The 22870-nt window shown below is 44.8% G+C and overlaps 1 protein-coding gene across 2 annotated transcripts in view; it reads right to left on the reverse strand.

Annotated features, from left to right (window-relative positions):
• The window catches only part of Trit1 (tRNA isopentenyltransferase 1), a 42911-nt gene that overhangs the window by 13649 nt on the left and 6392 nt on the right, over positions 1-22870 (reverse strand). For both annotated transcript variants that reach the window (XM_032898786.1, XM_032898795.1), the window contains exon 2: positions 2026-2166. In XM_032898786.1, coding sequence (XP_032754677.1) covers positions 2026-2166 — 141 coding nt within the window. The remainder of the gene's footprint in view (positions 1-2025; positions 2167-22870) is intronic.

The raw sequence follows: 22870 nt of genomic DNA on the forward strand, positions 1-22870 counted from the left end.
ACAGGAGATCCTAGGGCACGTGCCTAGGGGTTCTAGTTTGATACGCCTTTTATTTTTTGAGACAAGTTTTCTCCCATGGGCTTGCCTAGAATTTCTTATGCTGCTGTGACCTTGAACTTCTGACCTCTTTGCTTCTACCTCCCAAGTGCTGGGATGACAGGAACACACCACCATGCCCACCCAGTTCATACAGCGCTGGGGATCACACTTGGGCTTTGTGCATCTAGGCAAGCAGCCCACCTGTATCTGCTGTCCTGATGGGCACCCTTACTGACGCAAAAATCAATCTATCTATCTATCTATCTATCTATCTATCTATCTATCTATCTATCTATCTATCTATCTTTCCTTCTTTCTTTTCTTTCTTTCTTTCTTTCTTTCTCTTTCTTTCTTTCATTTGTTCGTTCAGAAACAAGGTTTCTTTGTGTAGCCCTGGTTGTCCTGGAGGCTGACCTTAAATTCAGAGCAATCTGCCTGTCTCTGCCTCCCAAGTGCTAATATAAAAGGTATGTACTACCACCCAGGGCTTCCATTCATTCTTTACCATTCTGAAATACATACGATAAATATATACATCCATTTCAACATACACTGAGTTTCCCATTGTTCCGCGTGTGCGCGTACATACGCACGCACACTTTTGGAATCAATTTTCTCCTTTTCTACTCTGGGATCTGGTGATGAAACTTGGGCCCTCAGGTTTACATGGCAAGTGTTTTACCCATTGAGCCTTCTCACTGGCCCCTGTGTTACAATTTCACCTATGTTATAACTGTTATTGCCCATACACCCTCTACTTAATGGTTCAGGATTTTTTTCTGTTACTAGGGATTGAACCTGGGACCTCATTCACTTATACTGGTCAAGTGCTCTAACACTGGACTACATTCTCCAGTAGTTATGGTTTTGAGATAGTCTCATCAGATATCCCAGACTGGCAATGTAAGCATAATCCTCCTGCCTCAGCTTCCCATAGAGTTAAAGTTATAGGTATAAACCCCCTCACCAAGTTCCTTTGTTCTCAAAAATGTCTTAGTTTTATGCAGAACCATTTTTCAAAATCCTTCCCTACTCAACAATTCCTGTGAGGTTTTCAGTGACTTCATTATCATTGTAAGTGTATAATTTCATATCCCCATTCTATAGAGCAGAGGTCTGAAGCTCCATGCTGTGGGCAGTGTTTGACCTGGTAAAAACAACATGGTCAAAAGAGGTAATTTCAGACTTACACCATAGATTTTCTACTTCCAAACCAGTATCCCTGCCATAAAATGTTTTCCCCAAATGTCCCTAACATGTAGGATGGTGAAATGACCCAATGGGTAAAGGAGGAGCTAGCAAGCCAGATGACCTGAATTTAGACCCCAGGGGACCACATAAAAAGCCAGATGTGAAGGGCTAGATAGATGGCTCAGTAGTTAAGGGCACTGGCTTCTTTCTCTCAGGACCCAGGTTTAATTCCCAGCACCCACATGCCAGCTCACAACTGTCTGTAACTCCAGTTTCAGGGAATCTGACATTCTCATAAAACATTCATGTGGGCAAAACACCAATGCACATGAAATAAAAAATTAAAGTAAATAAATAAATAAATGGATAGCTGGAGATGGTGTACGCATCTATAATCCCAGCAGCCATACTGATAGGAGACAGAAACGAGAGAATCACTTAGAACCTCATTATGGGTCAGAATGCCTGCAATACACAGGATGACAAACACCAAAAAGACTTTGCCTCAACAAAAAAGAGAGATCTGACTCCTGAAAGTTGTATTCTGACCTCCACACACACAGGACACACACATGTGCACACATACAATAAAAATACATAAACTTTAAAAAGAAGGAACCACACAGACCTCTTGTTGTAGTGTAGACTCTAACTTAGTAGATCTGGGGTGGAGCCCAAGGGACAGCATTTCTAATGAGTTCTGAGGGAAGCTTTACTGAGTGTAAGTGCCCTTGCTTAGAGTAAACCACCACTAGGAACCCTCCAGGGGTGGGTGCTAAGTTTCCTTAAGGATATCAGGGCAGTGGCTCTGTTCCTAAAGTCCACCACGGTGTAGCTGGTCACGAGTGGATCCACAAAGCTGATCATGTGATGCCGGCACAGCTTCTGCTCCTGGGCAGAGACCTTATTGGTGATGATGTCTAGCCCTTCATAGACCTATGAGGAAGAACATAAATGAGAGAGTCATCAGCCTCCACAGAATACACACTTGATGAGCAGAAGTGACAGTCTATCTCTCCTCCAGCCAAATACTTGGCTGACCCCAAGCAACAGGTCTAGCTTTTGTCTGGAAGCAAAACCAGAAGCACAAAAGTGAAGTCAGAGCAAGAAGAAAACAGTGCTGTCTTGCTTGCCACACCGTAGCTGTTCGCCTGACTTAAGAGATTAAGGAGGTATGTAAATCCCTGCCAGGAAGGAACTCTCAAGTACCAAAGACTTCTCTAGGCATTTAAACAGCTTCTCGTCCGCTCTTCAGTCTCCAGAAAGGAAAACATTTCTGCATTGCTCACAACTGCCCCAAAGGCTCGGCAGCTCTTGGACTTAAGCAGGGCTCTAAGAGGTTGCAGGGCTCCTGTCAGATTGCTTCCACTTATGAGGAAGTGGCAAGTCCACGAAGACACACCGAACACACGTGGATCCTCACTACTGCCCTGCTCTACTAGCGACATCATCATCTGCCCAGTGACTGCTCAGGTCAGCACTTAAAGTCTATATACCACAGGCAATGCTACCCGCGAGCTCTTGACCTGCCAATTCTACTAAAAGTGCAAGAGCTCCCTGTCTGGATGGAAGGGCTCACTCAGATAGAGACCAGATCTGAAAATACTAGTTTGGGAACAGGGATAAATGTTCTCTCTGTAACCACTGATTCTGTAAGCACCGAACCAACAAACAGCAAGTCCCACAGAGCCCCAAGGATGTTAAAGGTGTTTTCCAGCTCACATTTCCCTTTACTTACACGAGTGTCAGGTAAGTGAAGAACAGCGCTATGGTTACAAGGAAGAGCCCCGGCGCCTTGCTTCCTCAGGTATCTCCTGGTTCTGCCAATTCCTGGCTTTTATTCTGGGAGTACAAGGGTACCAACTCCTCTGAACCCAATCCCTCTTAAGTGCACAGAGGTAATAACTCCTAACTCAGAGGCTTGTGAGGGCTGAATGACTTAATCCAGATAAAATGCACTTTGTTTTTACCTGGTACTTGCTAAGCATTGTGGCTCTGTATTATACCATTTTTCTATCAGACACTCAAAGTAAACTTTCATCCTGAGATCTGCCTTTAGAAATATCTTCTAGGGCAGAGACTCTTTCTAATGCTATATACCTTTAATATGTAAAGATGATATGTAGATGGTCTTAGGTGGCCCCAGTAAAAGGGTCATTCAATCTTTCCCACCACTACCACCAAAGGGGTGGTAACCTGCTGATTGAGTACCACTGTTCTAGAGGCCCTTACGATGGGGGGAGGGGGAGAGCAAGTTTACACCCTGGCAGCAGAGGCAAGTAGAACTCTGAATTCTCGGCCAGCCTGGTCTACAGACAAATTCAAGGACAGCCATGTCTTTCAAGACAAGGAAGCACTGCCTTCAAAACAAAACAAAACAAAACAAACAAACAAACAAAACAAAAAAACACGTTAAGTATAATTCTGACAGAAGGTAGTCCCAGAAGTAGGCCCAAGTTATTACACACAGAACTGCTTACCATGTGGTTTACAGTACATACAAATGCCAAGGATATCAGGAAAAATGAAATATTGACAGTTTAACTTATATTCATGGAGTAAAGATTATAATTCACATAAAAATTAAAAAAATCAACTACTTTTTTTTTCTTTTTTTTTTCGGAGCTGGGGACCGAACCCAGGGCCTTGTGCTTGCTAGGCAAGCGCTCTACCACTGAGCTAAATTCCCAACCCTAAAAAATCAACTACTAACGAGTTACATTAGTAAGGTTATCCTTTGTCTCCTATAGCATCAGATTAATTGGGATAAGACATAGAGATATGGGTGAGCAGAACATGGTACACTCATTTGTAATCCCATCATTGGAGAGGCCGAAGCTGAGGGCCACAAGTTCAAAGCCAGCCTGCATTGTATGGAGAGCTCCTGTCTCAAAGAAACAAAAACAAAAAAGGCATGAAATAAGGACTCCTGTCACTAGAAATCTTAGTCAGGCGGCTTCTTAATGTGGATTTCACAGAATATACGTCTACAGACTAGGTTTGCTGCAGTGTCACTGGGTCACAATCACATCGTACAGTGTTCTATGCCAAGTGTAACTATGAGAAAGATAATGAAGATCTGCAACACTGCCAGCTTCCAAACTAAAGCTAGATGACAGACCTGTCTGTCTGTCTCTTTCTGTGTGTCTTACTATGTGGCCCTGGCTGGCCTGGAACTTGCTATGTAGCTCATGCCCTGCCTCTGCCTTGCAAATGCTGAGGTTTCTGATCTGTGCCGCTGTGCTCAGCTTAGTGTTTGTTTCTTTAGGGTCTCAGGTGAGGCTGGGAGTGTGACTTAGGGGTTCACTTGTCTAGCAAGTGAGACAGGTCCTTAGCACCACCAGAAACAAATAAAGGAGCACAAAAAACAAACAAACAAACAAACAAAAAACCAAATGCTGACAAGGATGTAAAGATGAGACTCTGGGGACACTAGTGTTTAGAAATTTCAAAGTGTTTACACTCCAAAGCAGGGTGGAGCGCTCAGGCTCTGGGCTAGCTCTGCAGTCCCAGCTGACATCACTGACATCACCATGGCCTCTAAACTGACCTTAATGACCTTTCTGCTGCCACTGTTGGCTGGAAACAGAGCTTACGCAGGTCCACTATCTTCCAGTGCGTGTGCAAGGGGAGAACAAAGGAAGTGTCTCAGAGAGACACATCCCCAGCAGTCTATCCCTTGACCACATCATGGATTCTTCCATCTGCACAACAAATTTATAACCAACTTAAATCAGCAAAATAGCAGCTGACTACTGATGAAGCCACCACACAACCTTCACCCAGTGTCTAACTAACCAGCTACCCACCTCTCCAGATCCTCTCCCTCACCACACAACCCTTCACCTAGTGTCTAACTAACCAGCTACCCACCTCTCCAGATCCTCTCCTTCACGTCTCAACCAAGCCCTCCTGCACAGTACCTGTCACTCAGACTGGACAGTCATTCAGTGGAAGTGACCCAGGGGAGGGGAGGCCTTGAAACATCGCTCCCTGAAGCTATACCACGCTTTCTAAGCAATAAGGAAGGCTGAGGTCAATATGGTCTTTTCTCTGCTCAGCATTGGCAGCTCCACCCAGGTCCACCTGCAGACGGAAGACTGCAATGCAGAGCATCCTCTCGTTGCTGCAAGGACTCTGCGCCTGTATCTTCCAGGTCCCAAAGGCATCCACAGGTACCGCTCTCCAAAGGCATGCCCAGTCTCTCAGCTCTTCCACAGTCCAGACGTGGCCACAAAGAACACTTCTGTGAGTGCCCTCAGCCTGTACAGCAGCAGCCCAAATTCCTAGGCAATGACAGTGATGGCAACTAGGAGCTTGTGGGCACCAAACGCAAGACCAGACAGCTGCTGGACAGTTTGTCTCGGACACCTGCCTTGTCCTTCTCGGTACTGTCTATGTGCCAAGTGGAAGAAAATACTGATAACAAAAGCTGGAGTTTCACATAAAATCTCCATGGGAAAAGTTCTTGTAGTAGTAGTGAGAGATATCTTAGGTCAGGCATTTTGTGTACATCTGAAATCCTAGCACTTAAGAAGTAGAAGAATATGATCACAAGTTTAGGTCAGCCTTGGCTACATAGAAAGACCCTGCCTCAAAACACAAAAATGAGCCAAGTGTGGTAGCATATGCCTTCAAACCCAGTAGTGGTAAGCAGACCTCTGTGAACTCAAGGCCAGCCTGGTCTATGCAGGAGTCCCAGGTCAGCCAAAATTACATCATGAGACCCTGTCTCAAAAATTAAATGAAATAAGGAGGGGAAGAGGGCAAGGAGAGAAACAGCAAACAACAAAAGGTCCCATGGCCTCTGACCTGACCTTGCAAGCCAGGATGAGGCAGCAGCTGCTGTCCTATGCCTTCACTTTATGACCCCCATAGAGAAACCGAATGGCTACCAGAGACTTGCAACAGGCTCTTGGCCCACTGCCTCCAAGACCATAAAGCTGGGTGGTCCATATTCCAATCTACTTTCCTTGGTATCCCTGTATCAAAGAGAAGACCATGCAGGACACGCTGTGGTTCTCTGACTTTACTTATGACCTCACGCTGTGCAGGCTGACAGACAACCTACAGGCAACACTAGACCAAGACAGGTGCAAGGGCAGCTGTGGTCTGACATTCTGCAGCCTGCCAGTGGCTGATCTCTGAGGTATAACAGTCCTTCCGATCCCTGCTCTGGGGACTAGCAACCTAAGTTTCCTGTATTCACGAGGCTTGCGTTCAATTCAGGGCCTGAGACCTACAGAGGGCGAGGTAAGGGCAAGCCCAGCTTGCCCAAGCCTGGCTCTTTCAGCTACACCTCTGCTGGCTGCTGTCTCTCTAGACTCGTGGCCAGACATCTCCTGCCTCATCTGTCCTCTACTAAAGGGCTCCTTCACGTCTAAAAAAAAGTACTTGTTCCCATGAACCCTTCTCTCTGGGCCTGTTATACTTGCAAAACCATGTTTTTGTAGCTTTGATCATCAGCCTCTACAAATAAAACCTGATAGACAAAGACCATGAAAAACCCAAAAGGTAGAGCCAGGGCTGGAGAGATGGCTCAGCAGTTAGAGCACTTGCTGCTCTTGCAGAGGACCTGGATTTGGTTCTCAGGAGCCATGGGGCAGCTCACAACCAACTGTGGATCCAGTTCCAGGGGATCCAATGCATTCTTTTCACTTCCTTGGGCACTTGGCACATACAAGACACACACACAACCAGGGAGCTGAAGGCTCAGCTCAGTGGGGAGCAAGCACTTGTCCAGCACATCCTGTGTTCAGTCCTTAGTGCCACAGACAGAAAAAGAGGAACAAAAATAAAATAACACAACCCAGAACAAAATTTTTTTTTTTTTTCCAGAGCTGGGGACCGAACCCAGGGCCTTGTACTTGCTAGGCAAGCGCTCTATTGCTGAGCTAAATCCCTAACCCCTAATTATTTTGTAAAATGCTATTTGGCCCAGGTTTAGCATATTCATATCTCAGAAACTCTAGTCATGCCTAGAACTTTATTATTTATTTATGTCTAGGACATTTTTTTTCAACAGGTCAAATCAGACTTGTGGCTAAATGCCTTGCATACACCCTCGTGCGCAGCTTCAGTTAGTTTCAGTGTGCTAATACAACAGTCAGTCTGGAAACTGGAAGAGCTAAAAAGAAATCTTTCAAAGACAGCAAGCCTCTCTGCTCCACTTCCCTGCTCCCCTGGGAGCCTGGGATGGGAGCACACAGAAATGACTACGAGGGAGACCAGCTGATAGAGTGCTGGCCTACCATGAATGAGGTCATGAGTCAACTCCCCAGCACTACATAAGCTGAGTATGGTGGTGCAGGCCTGCTATCACAGCACTCTAAGACAGGAGAACAGAAGTTCAAAATCATCCTAGACCACCACATAAGGAATTCAAAGCCTGCCTGGGTTAGAGACCCTATTTAAAAAAGAAAAGGAATGTGATAACTCGGTTTCTTTGTGACGTCTGGAATGTTCTTAAAATTTAGAGTTTAGGGAGGAAAGATGATTCAGCAGGTGAAGGTGCTTGCTGCCTGATGGCCTGAGCTCAGTCACTGGGACTACTGTGGTGAAGGAGAAAGACCCCGCAGGCCATCCTCAGACCTACACATGCTGTGGTGCATGCAAACATACGTGGTTCACACTAATTCAAGGCTCTGAAGAATTTTTTAAACACTTAATTAGAGGTTTAAGTCGGTCAATTAGCTATCATAACTGACTTGTCACAACATACATTCAATAATAAGCCCATTACATGTCAGATGTGAAGGACGTAAAGAAGATTAAGAAAAGTTCCTGCTCTGATCTCAATGAATTCTGGGAAGCTGAGCAGAAGGACTACAAGTTCAAGACCAGCCTGGACAACCTAAGAGGGACGGAGGTAGCAAGGGAGGAAGGAAAAGAAGAAACAGAAAAGCAAGATTGAGGATGTAATCAGTGGTCCAATGCTTACCCAACTCTTGTTTAACGCTCCCTACAAAAAAAGGGTTCCTAGTCTCACTGAGGTCAAGTCTTAATTTAAAAAAGGGGGGGCCTGGGTGGAGGGAGGCTATGACAGGAGGAATGCTGTGAGATCAAGACTAGCCTGAACTACACAGTGAAGTCTTAGATAGCTTGGGCTAGAGAGTAGGGCATTTTAAAAATAAAATGTTTAGGGCAGGAGAGATGGCTTACAGCAAAGAGAGCCCGCTCTGTAGCTGCAAGGAGCAGAAACACAGGGTGAGTGCGGCTCCCTCACTTGGTTCTTTTCTTCCAAGTTACTGACCCTTTAGACCTCACTTCCTTCCCACTCCACATCAGATCCTGAAGTCCTTCAACCATTCCCTCCTCAGATTAGACTTAGCTAAAAGACCACAGCCTGGGTTTTACAGACCAATGCAGCCACCACCTGTCTTTTCTGATTGCTGCCCCCACTGTCCAGTACTATGTGGATGTCACTTACTGAGGTCACCTACCTGCCAAATACAACACCGCTCACTCAACTTTCAGAACAAGCTCCAGAAAGTCCAATACGCTACTGCTGAGCACTCCAGCGTGGGAACTGCTCTCCTCTGACACTCCAGTAGCACCATTTCCTCATCTCACTAGCCCTTCCTCTGTCTCAGGCAAGCCCCTCATCTCTTAGCAATGCCTACCACATGAATACTGCTGATAGATGCCTGACTTTAGGCAGGTGCCTGCCATTTCAGCAACCTCTGTGGATACCCTGGTGTCTACACTTACTTGTGCTGACAATTCCCAAGCCCACATCTGCAGTCTGTGTCTTCCTTGTGGCACCAGACCCGTGGATGGATCTGAACATTTCCCTCTCAGTGAAAGCTGTCCAGAGTACAACAAAGGGATTAACAGTACAGGTCTGACTGCCTGACCAAGGCTCCGGCTCTGCCACTCACTAGTCATGAGCTTAGACAAGTCAACCCTACTGCGCCTCAGACTCTCCACTTACAAGTAAGGGTGATCTTACACCTACCCTCAGAATTCTTGTCACAGTGAGATGATTCACATAAACAAAAGCACAGTGACTAGGGCCATTCTTTAGAGTGCCAATAAAGCTTAGTCAGTCAACTAGCTAGGGCTATGCCTCCTTCCTCTATCACCATCATCACCCCAAACAGGCCCCTGAAACCGGACATGCCGCAAACTGAGCCTGTCACCCTCTCCTGTGTCTGAGTGAAAACTGAGCCTGTCACCTTCTCCTGTGTCTGAGTGAACCACCTAGGTAATAAACCAAAACTTTAGGATTCCTAGTCCCTGTTTCCCCTCATATTCCCCATCTACCTCAACTTTCATCCATGACAGTTTTTATTTACTTATTTACTTATCTATTTTTTGAGGCAGGGTCTCACTATGTAGCCCTGGCTAGCCTGAACTAGTCTATGTAGACCAGGCTGGTCTCAAATGTTCAGAGATCCACTTATGTCTCTGCCCCGTAAGTGCTGAGACTAAAGTTGTGTAAATTACCATCACACCCAATTCATACTAATTTTAAAAAATATCTCACCAGGCCAGTGAGATAGCTCAGAGGGAAAGGATATTTGCCACCAAGCCTGGTGACACTGTGAGCTCTGGGGGATGGGAAGGGAAGGGTGGACATATGCAGATGAAAGGAAGAAAATTCCTTTAAAGAATAATTGGTACCAAAAAGAACTGTCTGATTTTATTTATTTAGGTTTGTCAAGACGGTTTCTGTGTGTGTAGCCTTAGCTGCCCTGGAACTCACTCTGTAAAACAGGCTGGCCCTCAACTCACAGAGATCCACCTGCCTTTGCCTCCTGAGTGCTGGGATTAAAGGAGTGTGGGTGGCACTGCTGCCCAGTTTGTCTTACTGTGTAGCCTTGACTGACCTGGTGCACCCGATGTGGACCATGTCCTCCTCCATCTTGGCTATGCATGGGGCTCACCACTACTGGGATTACAGATTTAGGCCAACAGTTCCACCTAGAGACCTGACTTCCTTTCACCAAATTAACTAAGCAGATGCTCAACAGGGGAAGTGCTGACTCTCAGCTGACTTCACTTTAAGAGGTTTACTTTTGACATTTACAACTACTCTTGGTTAGAAAGAATGAGTGTGCTACAGAATCATGGCAATCGGGCCTCTCAGCTTTATTTAGCAGAAATTCAGCTAAAGGACTGGGCAGCAGGTAACAGCAAGCACTGCTCTAGCAGGGGACCTGAATTCAGTCCCAGCATCTACAGTAGTGGCTCACAACACCCTCTTAAGTCCAGCTCCAGGGGACCCAATACCCTCTTTCTGGCCTTCAAGGGTGCCTGTGTTCACATGCCAGTGCATGTACTCACATGGACATAAGTACACATAATTAAAAGTAAATCTCTGAGTGATCTGTGTGCAGATGAAGATGCCCAGGCCAGGCCTGCTGTCCTATCTGATGGTTTACGTGGTATCTGAGGAGCCCCATAACTTGGAAGCGAGTGTCTGCGTCTGGGACGGCAGTTCTGTACACAGTGAAAAGGGGCAGACTTTTAAGTTTTGGCTTCCTTACCCAGCTGGAGCCTTCATTTGACAGGTTAAAGAGCTAATTTTTACTTTTGCCTTAAGTTTCCTCATCTGTAAAGTGAAGATAATGAATGTATCTACATTCTTCATTGAGTATTCTGATGAGTTAATATATGTAAAGTGTTTAGAACAGTGCCAGCAGACAGTAAGTACTACATTAATTGACTGACATTATATTTAATATATTTAATTACTGGTGATTAAACATGATTTTCCTTGGCTCCTGGAGGTGAGCCCCCTGGCAAGTGTTTGAAAGGAAAGAACCACAGTGTACCAGAGCAAAAGTGTAAGTGGCCTCGGAGGGTTGGCGGTCAGAGGGTGACTTCAGAAGTTGGTTTTCTCCTTCTACCACATGGTTGTCTGGGGGATCAAAACTCAGGCCTTCAGGCTTGGTGGCGATTCGACAGCCTGAGGAATGAAGCTATTCTAAAAAGACTGCTGTGCCCTTCCTACTGGCCCAGAGTCTATACTGATCCCTGAGGAACTGGAATTTCCCCAGAAATCTCATGCTGGGAAAAGGAAAGTGTTGAACCCTAGTGACATTAGATAAGGAACTAAGGAAGACATTTCACAGAGTTCCTGTCAGACCACCCAGCATGAGAGACTGGAGCTGAGACAGTGCTGCAACTCCACACCATGACCAGGATGTTGACCTTACACACTACTTAAACCTAAACGTTAGGTCAAGACCACAAAGGTGAACAGGGTTGGAGTGAGATGTTACTGGACCCTTTCTTTACCTGTTCTTCTTACCAGTGTGGCAACAGTGAACACACCTGCTTTCCACACTGTCCACCATGCTTGCCTGCCTAGCTGGCTTATTAAAGATGGGTGGTAGTATACACCTTTGACAGAGCACTTACTCGGGAGCTAGAGGCAGGCCGATCTCTGAGTTCAAGGCCAGCCTGATTTATATAGAGTATGCCAGGCTATATAGTAAGACTCTATGAATGAGTGGATGGAATGAATGAATGAATGAATGAATGAATGGCAGGGGGCTAACCCCAACGGTGAGGGATGCCATGGCTCAGGCTCTATCTGACCCTAACACCTCCAACAACAGAAAGGGCTTTAGGGCTGGAGAGATGGCTCAGAGGTTAAGAGCACTGTCTGCGCTTCCAGAGGTCCTGAGTTCAATTCCCAGCAACCACATGGTGGCTCACAACCATCTATAATCAGGTCTGGTGCCCTCTTCTGGCCTGCAGGCATACATGCAGGCAGAAAGCTGTATGACGTATACATAATAAATAAATAAATGTTGGGGGAAAAAAAAAGGGCTTTAAACACTGAGACAATGTAGGACCCTTAAAGCCTAAAATATTTACTAATGGCTCTCAACAAAATATTGACAGCTGCTGCTCTAAGCCCAGCACATGTTCCTATTCTAACATAGCCAAAGAGGAAGATGAAACCCAAAGAGTCCAGTTATAGAGTAGCAGGGCTGAAAGCCAAATTCAGCTTTCCAAGTACACAAACATGTCTACCAGGTAAGAGGAAGACCTCAGAGTAACAACAAACTGTACATTAAAGATATTGGCTTTGGAAGTTTGCTGTCAACAGTTACTCGCACACTTGCTAACTGCTGTAACCCAGAGCAGTGCTTTTGACACCTTCCAATGACCCCTAATGTATAGCACAGGTTCAGAACCACATTCAAGTGGTAAGATATAAACAAGGAGAGAGGAAGATCGGGGAAATGGTTCTATGAATAAAGCATACAAGCAAGAGGAACAGAGTTTCGATTTCCAGAACTCACATAAAGGCAGTGCAGAAGTGTGTAGCAAAGATGGGACTCTGAGCAAGCTAGCTAGCTAGAGGAGCCAGAATGGGCAAGCTCCAGGCTCAGCAGAGGGCCCTGCCTCAAGAAGTAAAAGGGATGAAGAGACCCAACATCAACTTCGGGCCTCCAAACTTAACACACACATTAACAATATACATACTGCAAACACATATACATGCAAAGAAAGGCGGGGGGGAGGGGAGAAAGGAAGGCAAGAGAGTTCATAAAGAAGTCCTCACGGTCACCTGCAACTGCCTACAAGAATGTTCAGAGAACCCTGTGGTGGTTTGAATAAGAATGGCTCTGTAGGCTCATATATTTTAATGTTTGGTCATTGGGGAGTGTAGATGTTCAACAGAGATTGGATGTGGCCTTGTTAAAGGAAGTGTATCACTGGGGATGGGCTTTGAGGTTTCAGATGCTAAAGCCAGACCCCCAGTACCTGTCTGTCTCTGTCTCTTTCTCTCACCGCCTATTGAACAAGATGTAGAACTCTCAGCACCTTCTCCAGCACCATGCCTGCCTGGCATGCCATCATGTTTCCTGCCTTGCTGATAATGAACTAAACTTCTGAACTAAAAGCCAGCCCCAATTAAATGCTTTCCTGTGTAAGAGTTGTCTTGGTCATGGTGTCTCTTCATACCAATAGAACACTGACCAAGACAAACCTCAAGGATGGGAAGGAAAATTGGTAGGGTAGGGGAGCCCCAGCCTTTTTTTTTTTTGAAGATCACTAATACAGCCTGGTCCAAATGGATCCTCCTGTGGAAGCCTCCAAATGCTGGGATTACAGATGTGAGTGAGCCCTGTAAATCCGCTAATTCAGAAGGATCTAAACATCAGTATAAAATAGCTGTAAATTCTTTTTAAAAGAATATTAAACAGAGGAACACTCCTCCACTGTTGGTGGGATTGCAGACTGGTACAACCATTCTGGAAATCAGTCTGGAGGTTCCTCAGAAAATTGGACATTGAACTACCTGAGGACCCAGGTATACCTCTCTTGGGCATATACCCAAAAGATGCCCCAATATATAACAAAGACACATGCTCCACTATGTTCATAGCAGCCTTATTTATAATAGCCAGAAGCTGGAAAGAACCCAGATGCCCTTCAACAGAGGAATGGATACAGAAAATGTGGTACATCTACACAATGGAATATTACTCAGCTATCAAAAACAATGACTTAATGAAATTCATAGGCAAATGGAGGGAACTGGAAAATATCACCCTGTGTGAGGTAACCCAATCACAGAAAAACACACATGGTATGCACTCATTGATAAGTGACTATTAGCCCAAATGCTTGAATTGCCCTAGATGCACAGAACACATGAAACTCAAGACGGATTATCAAAATGCAAATGCTTCACTCCTTTTAAAGGGGAACAAGAATACCCTTGGCAGGGAATAGGGAGGCAACACATGTGGCCCATACATATACAGCCACCCAATTAGACAAGATGAATGAAACAAAGAAGTGCAGGCCGACAGGAACCGGATGTAGATCTCTCCTGAGAGACACACCCAGAATACAGCAAATACATAGGCGAATGCCAGCAGCAAAGCACTGAACTGAGAATGGGACTCCCGTTGAAGGAATCAAGAGAAAAGACTGGAAGAGCTTGAAGGGGCTCGAGACCCCATATGAACAACAATGCCAAGCAACCAGAGCTTCCAGGGACTAAACCACTACCCAAAGACTATACATGGACTGAACCTCATAGGTAGCAATGAATAGCCTAGTAAGAGCACCAGTGGAAGGGGAAGCCCTTGGTCCTGCCAAGACTGAACCCCAGTGAATGTGATTGTTGGGGGGAGGGCGGTATGGGGGGATGGGGAGGAACACCCAAGAAGGGAGGGGGAAGGGTTAGGGGGATGTTGGTGACCCAGAAACCGGGAAAGGGAATCGAAATGTACTTACAATCGAAATGTAAATAAGAAATACTCAAGTTAATAAAGAAAAAAAGAAAAAAAAAGAATATTAAACTACAATAATATGTAAATTATAAGTTTGTAAGACCAAAATATAAAAGAGGAAGGGGTGGGGAATGGGAGCATGTAACTAACTAAAACTCTAATGCACAAGCCAATACCAACCAGGTATATGGGAATATCTCTATGGGTCCCAGCTTTGGGGAATCAAAGTGGGATGATAAGAAGTTCAAGACGACGTGGGCTGGGGATTTAGCTCAGTGGTAGAGCGCTTACCTAGGAAGCGCAAGGCCCTGGGTTGTCCCCAGCTCCGAAAAAAAAAAAAAAAAAAAAAAAACAAAAAAAAAATAAGTTCAAGACGAGGCTATAGTCACTTTGAGGCCTGCTTGAGCTGCATGAGACCCTACCTCGAAAGCCAGAACCACAACACACTGACACAGACACACCACCACCACCACCACCACCACCACCACCACCACCACCAGAACACCAAGCATAAGACCCAGAAAGGTTTTACAAATCAGCAAATATACAAATGAAAACCATTATATAGAGGTGAGCACAGTAAGAACAGGAAATTCATCAGGGCATAGTGGCACACACCTTTAATCCCAGCACTTGGAGGGCCCAGGCAGGCAGAGCTTTGTGAGCTGAGGCCAGCCTGGTCTACAGAGCATGCTCCAGGAAGCCAGGGTTATTATACAGAGAAGCAAGGCTCAAAACAAACAAATAAACAAACACCTAACTAACAGAAAGAACAGAGAATTCAAAAGCAGAAAAAAACAGGAAAGGCCAAATACTCTTGAAAAGGTAACTGGTCCCATTAGAAAAAGGAGGAGGGGGTTGGGGATTTAGCTCAGTGGTAGAGCGCTTGCCTAGGCGCAAGGCGGTCCCCAGCTCTGGAAAAAAAACCAAAAAAAAAAAAAAAAAAAAAAAAAGAAAAAGAAAAAGAAAAGGAAGGAGGAGGAAGAAGGCAGGCAGGCAATTTGTTTATGGAACTAAAAAAAGAAGAAGAAAAGAAAGAAAAAAGTTTCAAACATAGTAATGATGTATCAGAATGTAACATTGCAATTCACCAACAAAAAGACATATAACCATTTTAAAAATAAGCAGCCAAGGCTGCCTGGGGAAGGTCAGGCTTCTGAGTTTGGCAATAGCAAGGATGAAACAGGAGGATACCTACAACTTTGAGACCAGTCTGAGCTATTCAGTTCAAAGCTAGCCTAGGCTACCTATGAAGATCAAACAAATAAAATGAAGGGCTACCTACCTCTCAGTGGGATACAGAACTTGCCTGACATGTATGAGACCGTGAGCTCCCCCACACTGGAGTTTATAGTTCAGCACTACAGCACTCAGCTAGCATGGGTTCCACCCCCATCACTGGGGGAAAGGACAACAAAACCATCAATAGTCACTAGAGAACTAGAAATCAAAACTGAAGAACTGCCTTTTAAAAATTAAACTTTACCTGGGTAGAGATCAGAAGACAATTTCCGAAGTCAGTATTCTCCTTCCATCACATGTGTCCCTGGGATCAGACTCAAGAGGTCAGGCCTCTGACCACTCACTGAGCCATCTGTCTGGATGCAGTGTGCTTTAAAACCTTTTTTTTTGGAGCCAGGGTCTCACTTTGTGACTGTCCTGTAAGTCACTATGTAGACCAAGCTGGCATCAAACTCAAGAGATCTGCCTCTGCCTCCCCAAGTGCTGGAATTAAAGGTCTGTATCAATACACTCAGCTTTAAATAACAGTTTTAAAAGAAAAACAACAAGTGTTAGAGACGATGTGGAGAGACTGGTATCTCTTTACACTACTGGTGGGAATGTGAAATGGTGTGGTCATGTGGAAAAGCCAGAAAGTTCCTCACAGTTAAACACATAATTACCATATGACCTAGCAATGTAGGTATATACCCCAAAACTGGGAGTGTGGTGTAATTTAAAAAGGTACTCAAACTCATGTGCACACTTGTGCATGGCTTAATGTAAACAGGAGAAGAGAAAGCTGACAGGAAGCTCCTGGCTGCTGGGAAAACTGCTTAATAGGGAATGGGATTTTTTTTCTAGGGTGAGAACATTTTATAACCAGGTAAAAGTATTAGTTCACGTAACATTGAGTTATACCACAGAATTGCTCACTTTAAAAGAATTATTTTTATGTGGAATTTAAATAACCTCAATTTTAATAAACAACCCAATAGAATTCCCCTTAGGTCTGGGGATGCAGCTCAGTGGAAAAGCGCATTCCAGGCAAATATGAACCCAGGGTGAATCCCTGGAACCACAAACAAACAACAAAAAAGAGAGCACAGCAGACACAGAACTGTACACAACAAACAATACACTTGGATCAGGAAGACGGCCAGGTGGTAAAGGTGTTTGTAGCCAAATCTGACCTGAGTTCAATCTCACATGATGGAAGGATAGGAGGCTGTCATCAGAACACACACACATGCACACACAGGCACACACACGCACACACGCACACGCACACACACACCACAACTATCTAGGAAACCCAGGAACCTTAGACTGCCACAGTGAATCCATCAATTATGTCGGTCATAACTAACAGGATGGGGACTGGGAATTGAATGTGGTGGCGCACACCTCTAATAGTGTTTGGGGAAGCTTAGGCAGGAGGATGACAGTTCTGACCAGCATATGCACTTGCAAGCATGTTTGCCCTCTCACACACACTCTCAGGTGTGAGCAAAGGGGGCTTATTACTAACTTGTGACTAGAAATACAGCTGCATACAGCACTGCAGCTGGCAATTCTGGATCTCAAAGAAGTAATCACTGAGACTACTTTTCACATGATAAGTTACACTGAAATAAATATAAACAATGAGGTGATCTGTTCCCCCCACCACCTCCCTCACTTTCTAAAATAGGGTCTCAGGTAGCCCAGGCTAGTCTCAAACTCAGTATGTAGTCAAGACTGACCTGGAGCTCCTATTCTTCTATCTCCACTTCTAGAGGGGAGGGGTTATAGGCATGCGCCTCTAACATCTGGTTTACTGTGGTCCTGGGAATGGAACCCAGAGCTTCGTGCTCATCCTAGGCAAGCATTCTACCTGCTAATGCTGCATCCTGAGCCAAACTGTTGCCTTCAGCTTTTTGTTTGTTTGGGGTTTTCGTTATTGCATGTTTGCTGGTTGGCTTGGTTTTGGTTTTTTACGTATTTTTTATTATCATGAGTGTGTGTGACGTGTGTGTACATCTGTGTGTGGTCAGAGGAGACTACGGAGTGTGTCTGTTTTGTTTCATCCAGCTTGTCCTATATCTTACATCACTATGATACCCTGAGAACTTGTAAAGTGTCAGAGGCATGAGGCAGGTCCTGGCCTGTGGATGTGGACTTTGCCCACTAATGTCACTCCTCTGGTTCAGGATCCGGTTTAGAATACCACATTGTATTTAATGATCATGTGTCTGTCCTTGGTCTCCTTGAGGCAGACAGTCTTCAGTGTTTCTTTATCGTCACTTCCTTGACTCCTGTGAAGGGCACTGGTCAGTTCTTTTCTTGAACATCCTTCCATTTGAGTTTTGGTTTCTCAGAACTAAAGTGGTGATACCATCCGTCCTCACTGCATTTCATCAGGAATAATCCACACGAGTTATTACTGATGGTGTGAGCTCTGCTCAGGTAAGACTGCATTTGTTTTGTTATTCTCTTTCCACACTGCTTTGCCCTTCCACTTCAGTAATGACAGCATCTTATTCAAACTCCTTAAAAATGAGTTGCCACAACTGTCCCTCATTGAATGGGAGAGGAATTACAGCCTTACTTCCTGCATGGATGGATGTCGGCAGGGGGGCTTGCAGAAAGATGCTAAGAACAGGACAGTGGTATTGGGAATGGTAGCACGTGCCTGTACTCCCAGTACTCTGGAGACTGAAGCAAGAGCACTGTGCATTTGAGGCTATCCTGGGTGACAGAGTTAGGCTCTATCTTACAAAACAAACAAAACAGTGGGTGAGAGTGGTCACCACAGAGCCTGATGGTCTGAGTTCAAGCCCTGGAACCTGCAGAAAACCAACTCCAAGTCCTCCATGGACCTCCCCATATGTGCACTGGGGCATGCTTGTAAACACAAAAGACAGATACACATACACAAAATAAATACAAATTAAAATTCTAGAAAGAAAGCTCTTTCCACAGCTCTGGTTAAGATGGTGCCATAGAAAGACAAGAAGCCTAAGAGACCAACTTGGTGGTTTGATGGGAATGCTGAACAGTTTCTATGGGCAAGGTTAAAGCTGATGGCAAAACTGGAAATCTCAGGAATATTGTTCTCATTGAAGGCTTAAAGAACAAAATCACAGTTTTTTTCTGAGAAACAGCTCTAAAAGGCATCTGAAACACCTTACCAAGAAATGCTTTAGAAGAGTCTTGGCATCTGACAATGAGATCATCACCTTCATTATTTCCAGACTAGTGGAGATAAGCTGGACAAAGTCTGAGGACCATTTGGCCTTTGTCCTTTAATACAATGCAAGTATACTACATAAGGAAACCTACAACAGACGACCAGTCTATCAGGGAATCAAAATCATTGTACTCTTAAAAAACTCTAAGAAAAAAGAAATGTTTAACTGTTTCTGCCATGCAAGCAAGTGCTGCAGAACCCAGGCGGGCCACGCCTCTGACCCGCTCTCCACTCAGCTGCCAGAGTCAGTCTCACTTCCCTGATGAAACCCCAAACCTTCATGGTGTGGCTTTTAAGGGCCGCCACAATGTGTTCCTAGGGTCTGTGTTTTTAGTTTCACCTCCTACGACTGTCCCTCAAGAATCCTTTGTGCCAGATGGTCACCAGCCATTCCTGAAAGTATAAAAGGATATGCGCTTTTAAGGAGAGAGCTGACAATGCAAAGGCCTTCATTGCAGTATTTTCTTTTTGAAAAATAATTTTTTGAGTTTTTTAATTCTATGTTGTAAGTGTTTTGTGTGCATTTATGTATGTGCACATGTGTGCTGGTGCAGGAAGAGGGCATTGAGGCCTCTGGAACTGGAATCAGAGACTGTGGTGAGCCATCTCTGACACTTAACTGTCACTGAAGCATCAGGGAGTACCTCAGCTCACAGCCTGAATCTCCAGCCTCCCCTGTGCTAGCCTGTGGCTTCCTATTTAGCTAGTAGTCACTTCTGCTTTCTAACATGGAGGGGTCTCCTTGCAACAGAAAAAAGGGACCATATATGCAGAACCTACACAAAGTAAAACTATATTTAACATGGAAGGAAACCAAGTGAGCTAGAAACCATCACACACACACACACACACACACACACACACACACACACACACACACACACACACGTGCGCACAGACAGCCACACACTACATGAGTCAAAAACATCTGACATTTCCTTCTTGGCCTCTTGTCACGTTCAGTCATTTTAGAGACTGTGTCTGCCAGCTGTGATAAAGAAGCCTCTGGACAGGCCTGTTTCTCTCTCCTGGCTAACACGCCTTGTGCCTTTTATCTGAGTCCTATGAAGCCTCTATGAGGCAGCCTCCCCTCTCCTTTCATATCCTTCCCCTGTGCCTCCCGGATCTCCCTTGAGCACTATCAGACAGGCAGACCTTTAGTACAAAACACTGTTCCTAAATTATGTCCCAAAAGCAGACGAAAAGAACACAGAGTTCCACATCTATTAGCTGACACAGAGCCTGCTGACTAGTCAGTCTGCCAAAAGCCGTTTGCTCCTCTCCTATAGCTTTGAGAAAACACAGCAAGAACTGTGCTCCTATGTCTGATATTGCCTCTCCCCAGGCCTCGGAGAATTAAGGCATCAGAGATACTTCCTCTCTACAAACCCAGACAGAACGCTTTCTCTCTTCTTGGCCTACACTTGGCAGTCTCTAGTCTCAGACAGGCAGTATACATGTTCAGCAACTGCCTTTGTGTTTCACAGTCACTTAAGGTGGTGCACTCTGCCTTGGATTTGCATGCCAGGATGACAACCCAGACTGAAAGGAAGACCTTCAGTATCGTCTTCCCGCACTGGATCAGACTCTGCAAATGAGTTTGAAGATCCAGATCCAATTTCCAGGTGTGCAGATGTCTTGCAGTATGATCTCTAGGCAGCTCTTTAATCTTTCTGTACCTCAGTTTTTCCATCCTGGAAAGCAGGGATTGTGTTACGACTGGCCTCACCCTGAATTCTGACTCTCACTGCTGAGTGAGAATATTTGTTTCTATACATTGAGAAACAGTTGGGGTTTAGAAAAACCATACTATCAGTACAAGGAGTCGCTTCTGTCAGAGCCACACAGAAATGCATGAGAACCCAGAAGTAATCTCTAGGACAGAAAGCCCTCAAAGAGTTGCTCTAATGCCCCACCTCATAAATCATATGCCTAAACTAGAAGCAAAGCAGGACCTTAGGGTGCTAGATGCTCAAGCCACTGTTTATGAGGCTCCCAAGATGAAATCACCACTTCAGACCTGTGTATGCTATCTCACCTCAGTGCTTAAATGTAGCACTTACTCCCTCCCCCTTCCTTTTTTCTGCTGGGGTAGCCTCATATTCATGGGAATCCCCCACCTCAGCTCAAGTGCAAGGATTACAGGCATGAACCTCGTCACTAAAACACTTATTCAATGCTTATCAAAAAAGTATTTCCTAGAAAAGTTAGTGCCTTGTCAAGGTTGCCATGGAATCGCTCTGTCCTAGGTAGGGTCTCTACTGCTATGATAAAGCACCATGACTAAAAATAACTTGGAGAGGAAAGGGTTTATTGCATCTTGTAAATTTCATGTCAAACTCCATCACTGAGAGAAGACAAACAGGAACTTAGAGGCAGGGATTGATGCAGACCATGGAGGAATGCTGCTTATTAGCTTGCTCCCCATTGCTTGCTCAACCTGCTTTCTTATACCACTAAGACCTAAGCCCTCAGACAGCACTGCCCACAGTGAGTTGGGCCCTCTCTCATCAATCAAGAAAATGCACCTCAGGCTAACCTGGTAGGATTATTTTTATGAATGGAGGTTCATCCCAAATGATTCTAGCTTATGTCAAATTGACAAAAAATTACCTAGATAGACCCTATGGTGAAGTTAGGACAAAGAACAGCAGTGCACAAAGTACAACACGCAAGACAACTGAAGACAAAGGGTTAAGGTTCCAGCTCAGACAGAGCTCTTGCCTTGTGTGTACTGGCCAAGCTCAATCCTTACTACCATCAAGGAAGGAAGGAAGGAAGGAAGGAAGGAAGGAAGGAAGGAAGGAAGGAAATGTCTAGTTAGATTTAGTAGCTCAGTGATCTCACACTTCAGACACTGGGAGTTCAAGGAAGAAAGATTAAGGGAATGAAGACAGTTTGGGTTATGAGAACCTATGGAAGGAGAGAGGATGGAAGGAAGGTTGACCTAAGACAGTGTTTTACAAGGGGAAATAGATCAGTGAGTATAAGTGCTTGCTGTGCAATCATGAGGACCTAGATTCAGATCCCTGACATGCATGTAAAGGCCAATGGAACAGAACACATCTAAACCCCAGCACTGGATGGAACAGAGATAGGTAGGCTCACTGGTTAGTCCATCTAGCAAATACCAGCAAGCTACAGGTTCAGTGAAAACTATTTAAAATATAGAGGGATCTGGCGTGGTTGTTAAAAAACATTTGCTGCTCTTACCCAGAACTTGAGTTTGGTTCCCAGCACCCACAAGGTGGCTCACAACTGTCTGCAACTCCAGTTCTAGGGGATCCAATGCCCTCTTCTGACCTCTACAGGCACTGCATGCACAAGGTGCACTGACATAAGCAGACAAAACACTTGCACATTAAAGCAAGCAAGCAAGCAAGCAAGCAAGCAAGCAAGCAGGGTGGTGGTGGCACATACTTTTAATCCCAGCAATGGGGAGGCAGAAGCAAGAGGATCTGTGATTTTCAAGCCAACTCGATCTACAGAGCAAGTTCTAGGATAGCCAGGGCTGTTATATAAATAAACCCTACCTCAAAACAAACAAATCCTTACTACATTAATAATTAAGTGGAGGGCACATGCTATTAATTCCAGCCCTCAGGAGACAGAAGCAGGAGTATCTCTGTGAGTTTGAGTCTACAGAGTCATGCACCCCCTCCCCCATCTAATCTGTGCTCATGTGAAACAAATTTTACAATTTTGTTGAGTTATTGGCACATTTCTAAATATAAACATCCAAGAAGCACCTCTAAATGAAATATTAAAATGTAAAAATAATAGTCATAAGTCTAGCTACTTGGGAGGCTGAGGGAGAGGATCTCTTGTGCCCGTGAATTTAAAATTAGTCTCGATAATATAACCAGACTCCATCTCAAAATATAAACCAATAAAAATAAATTACCACTCATTTTGGAAACTTGAAAAGCCCTTCTAATTACCATTCTCCTCTCATCTGTCTTTCATCTGTGGCTGTTAA

The sequence above is a fragment of the Rattus rattus genome, chromosome 1 (assembly GCF_011064425.1).
Source record: "Rattus rattus isolate New Zealand chromosome 1, Rrattus_CSIRO_v1, whole genome shotgun sequence".
NCBI lineage: Eukaryota > Metazoa > Chordata > Mammalia > Rodentia > Muridae > Rattus > Rattus rattus.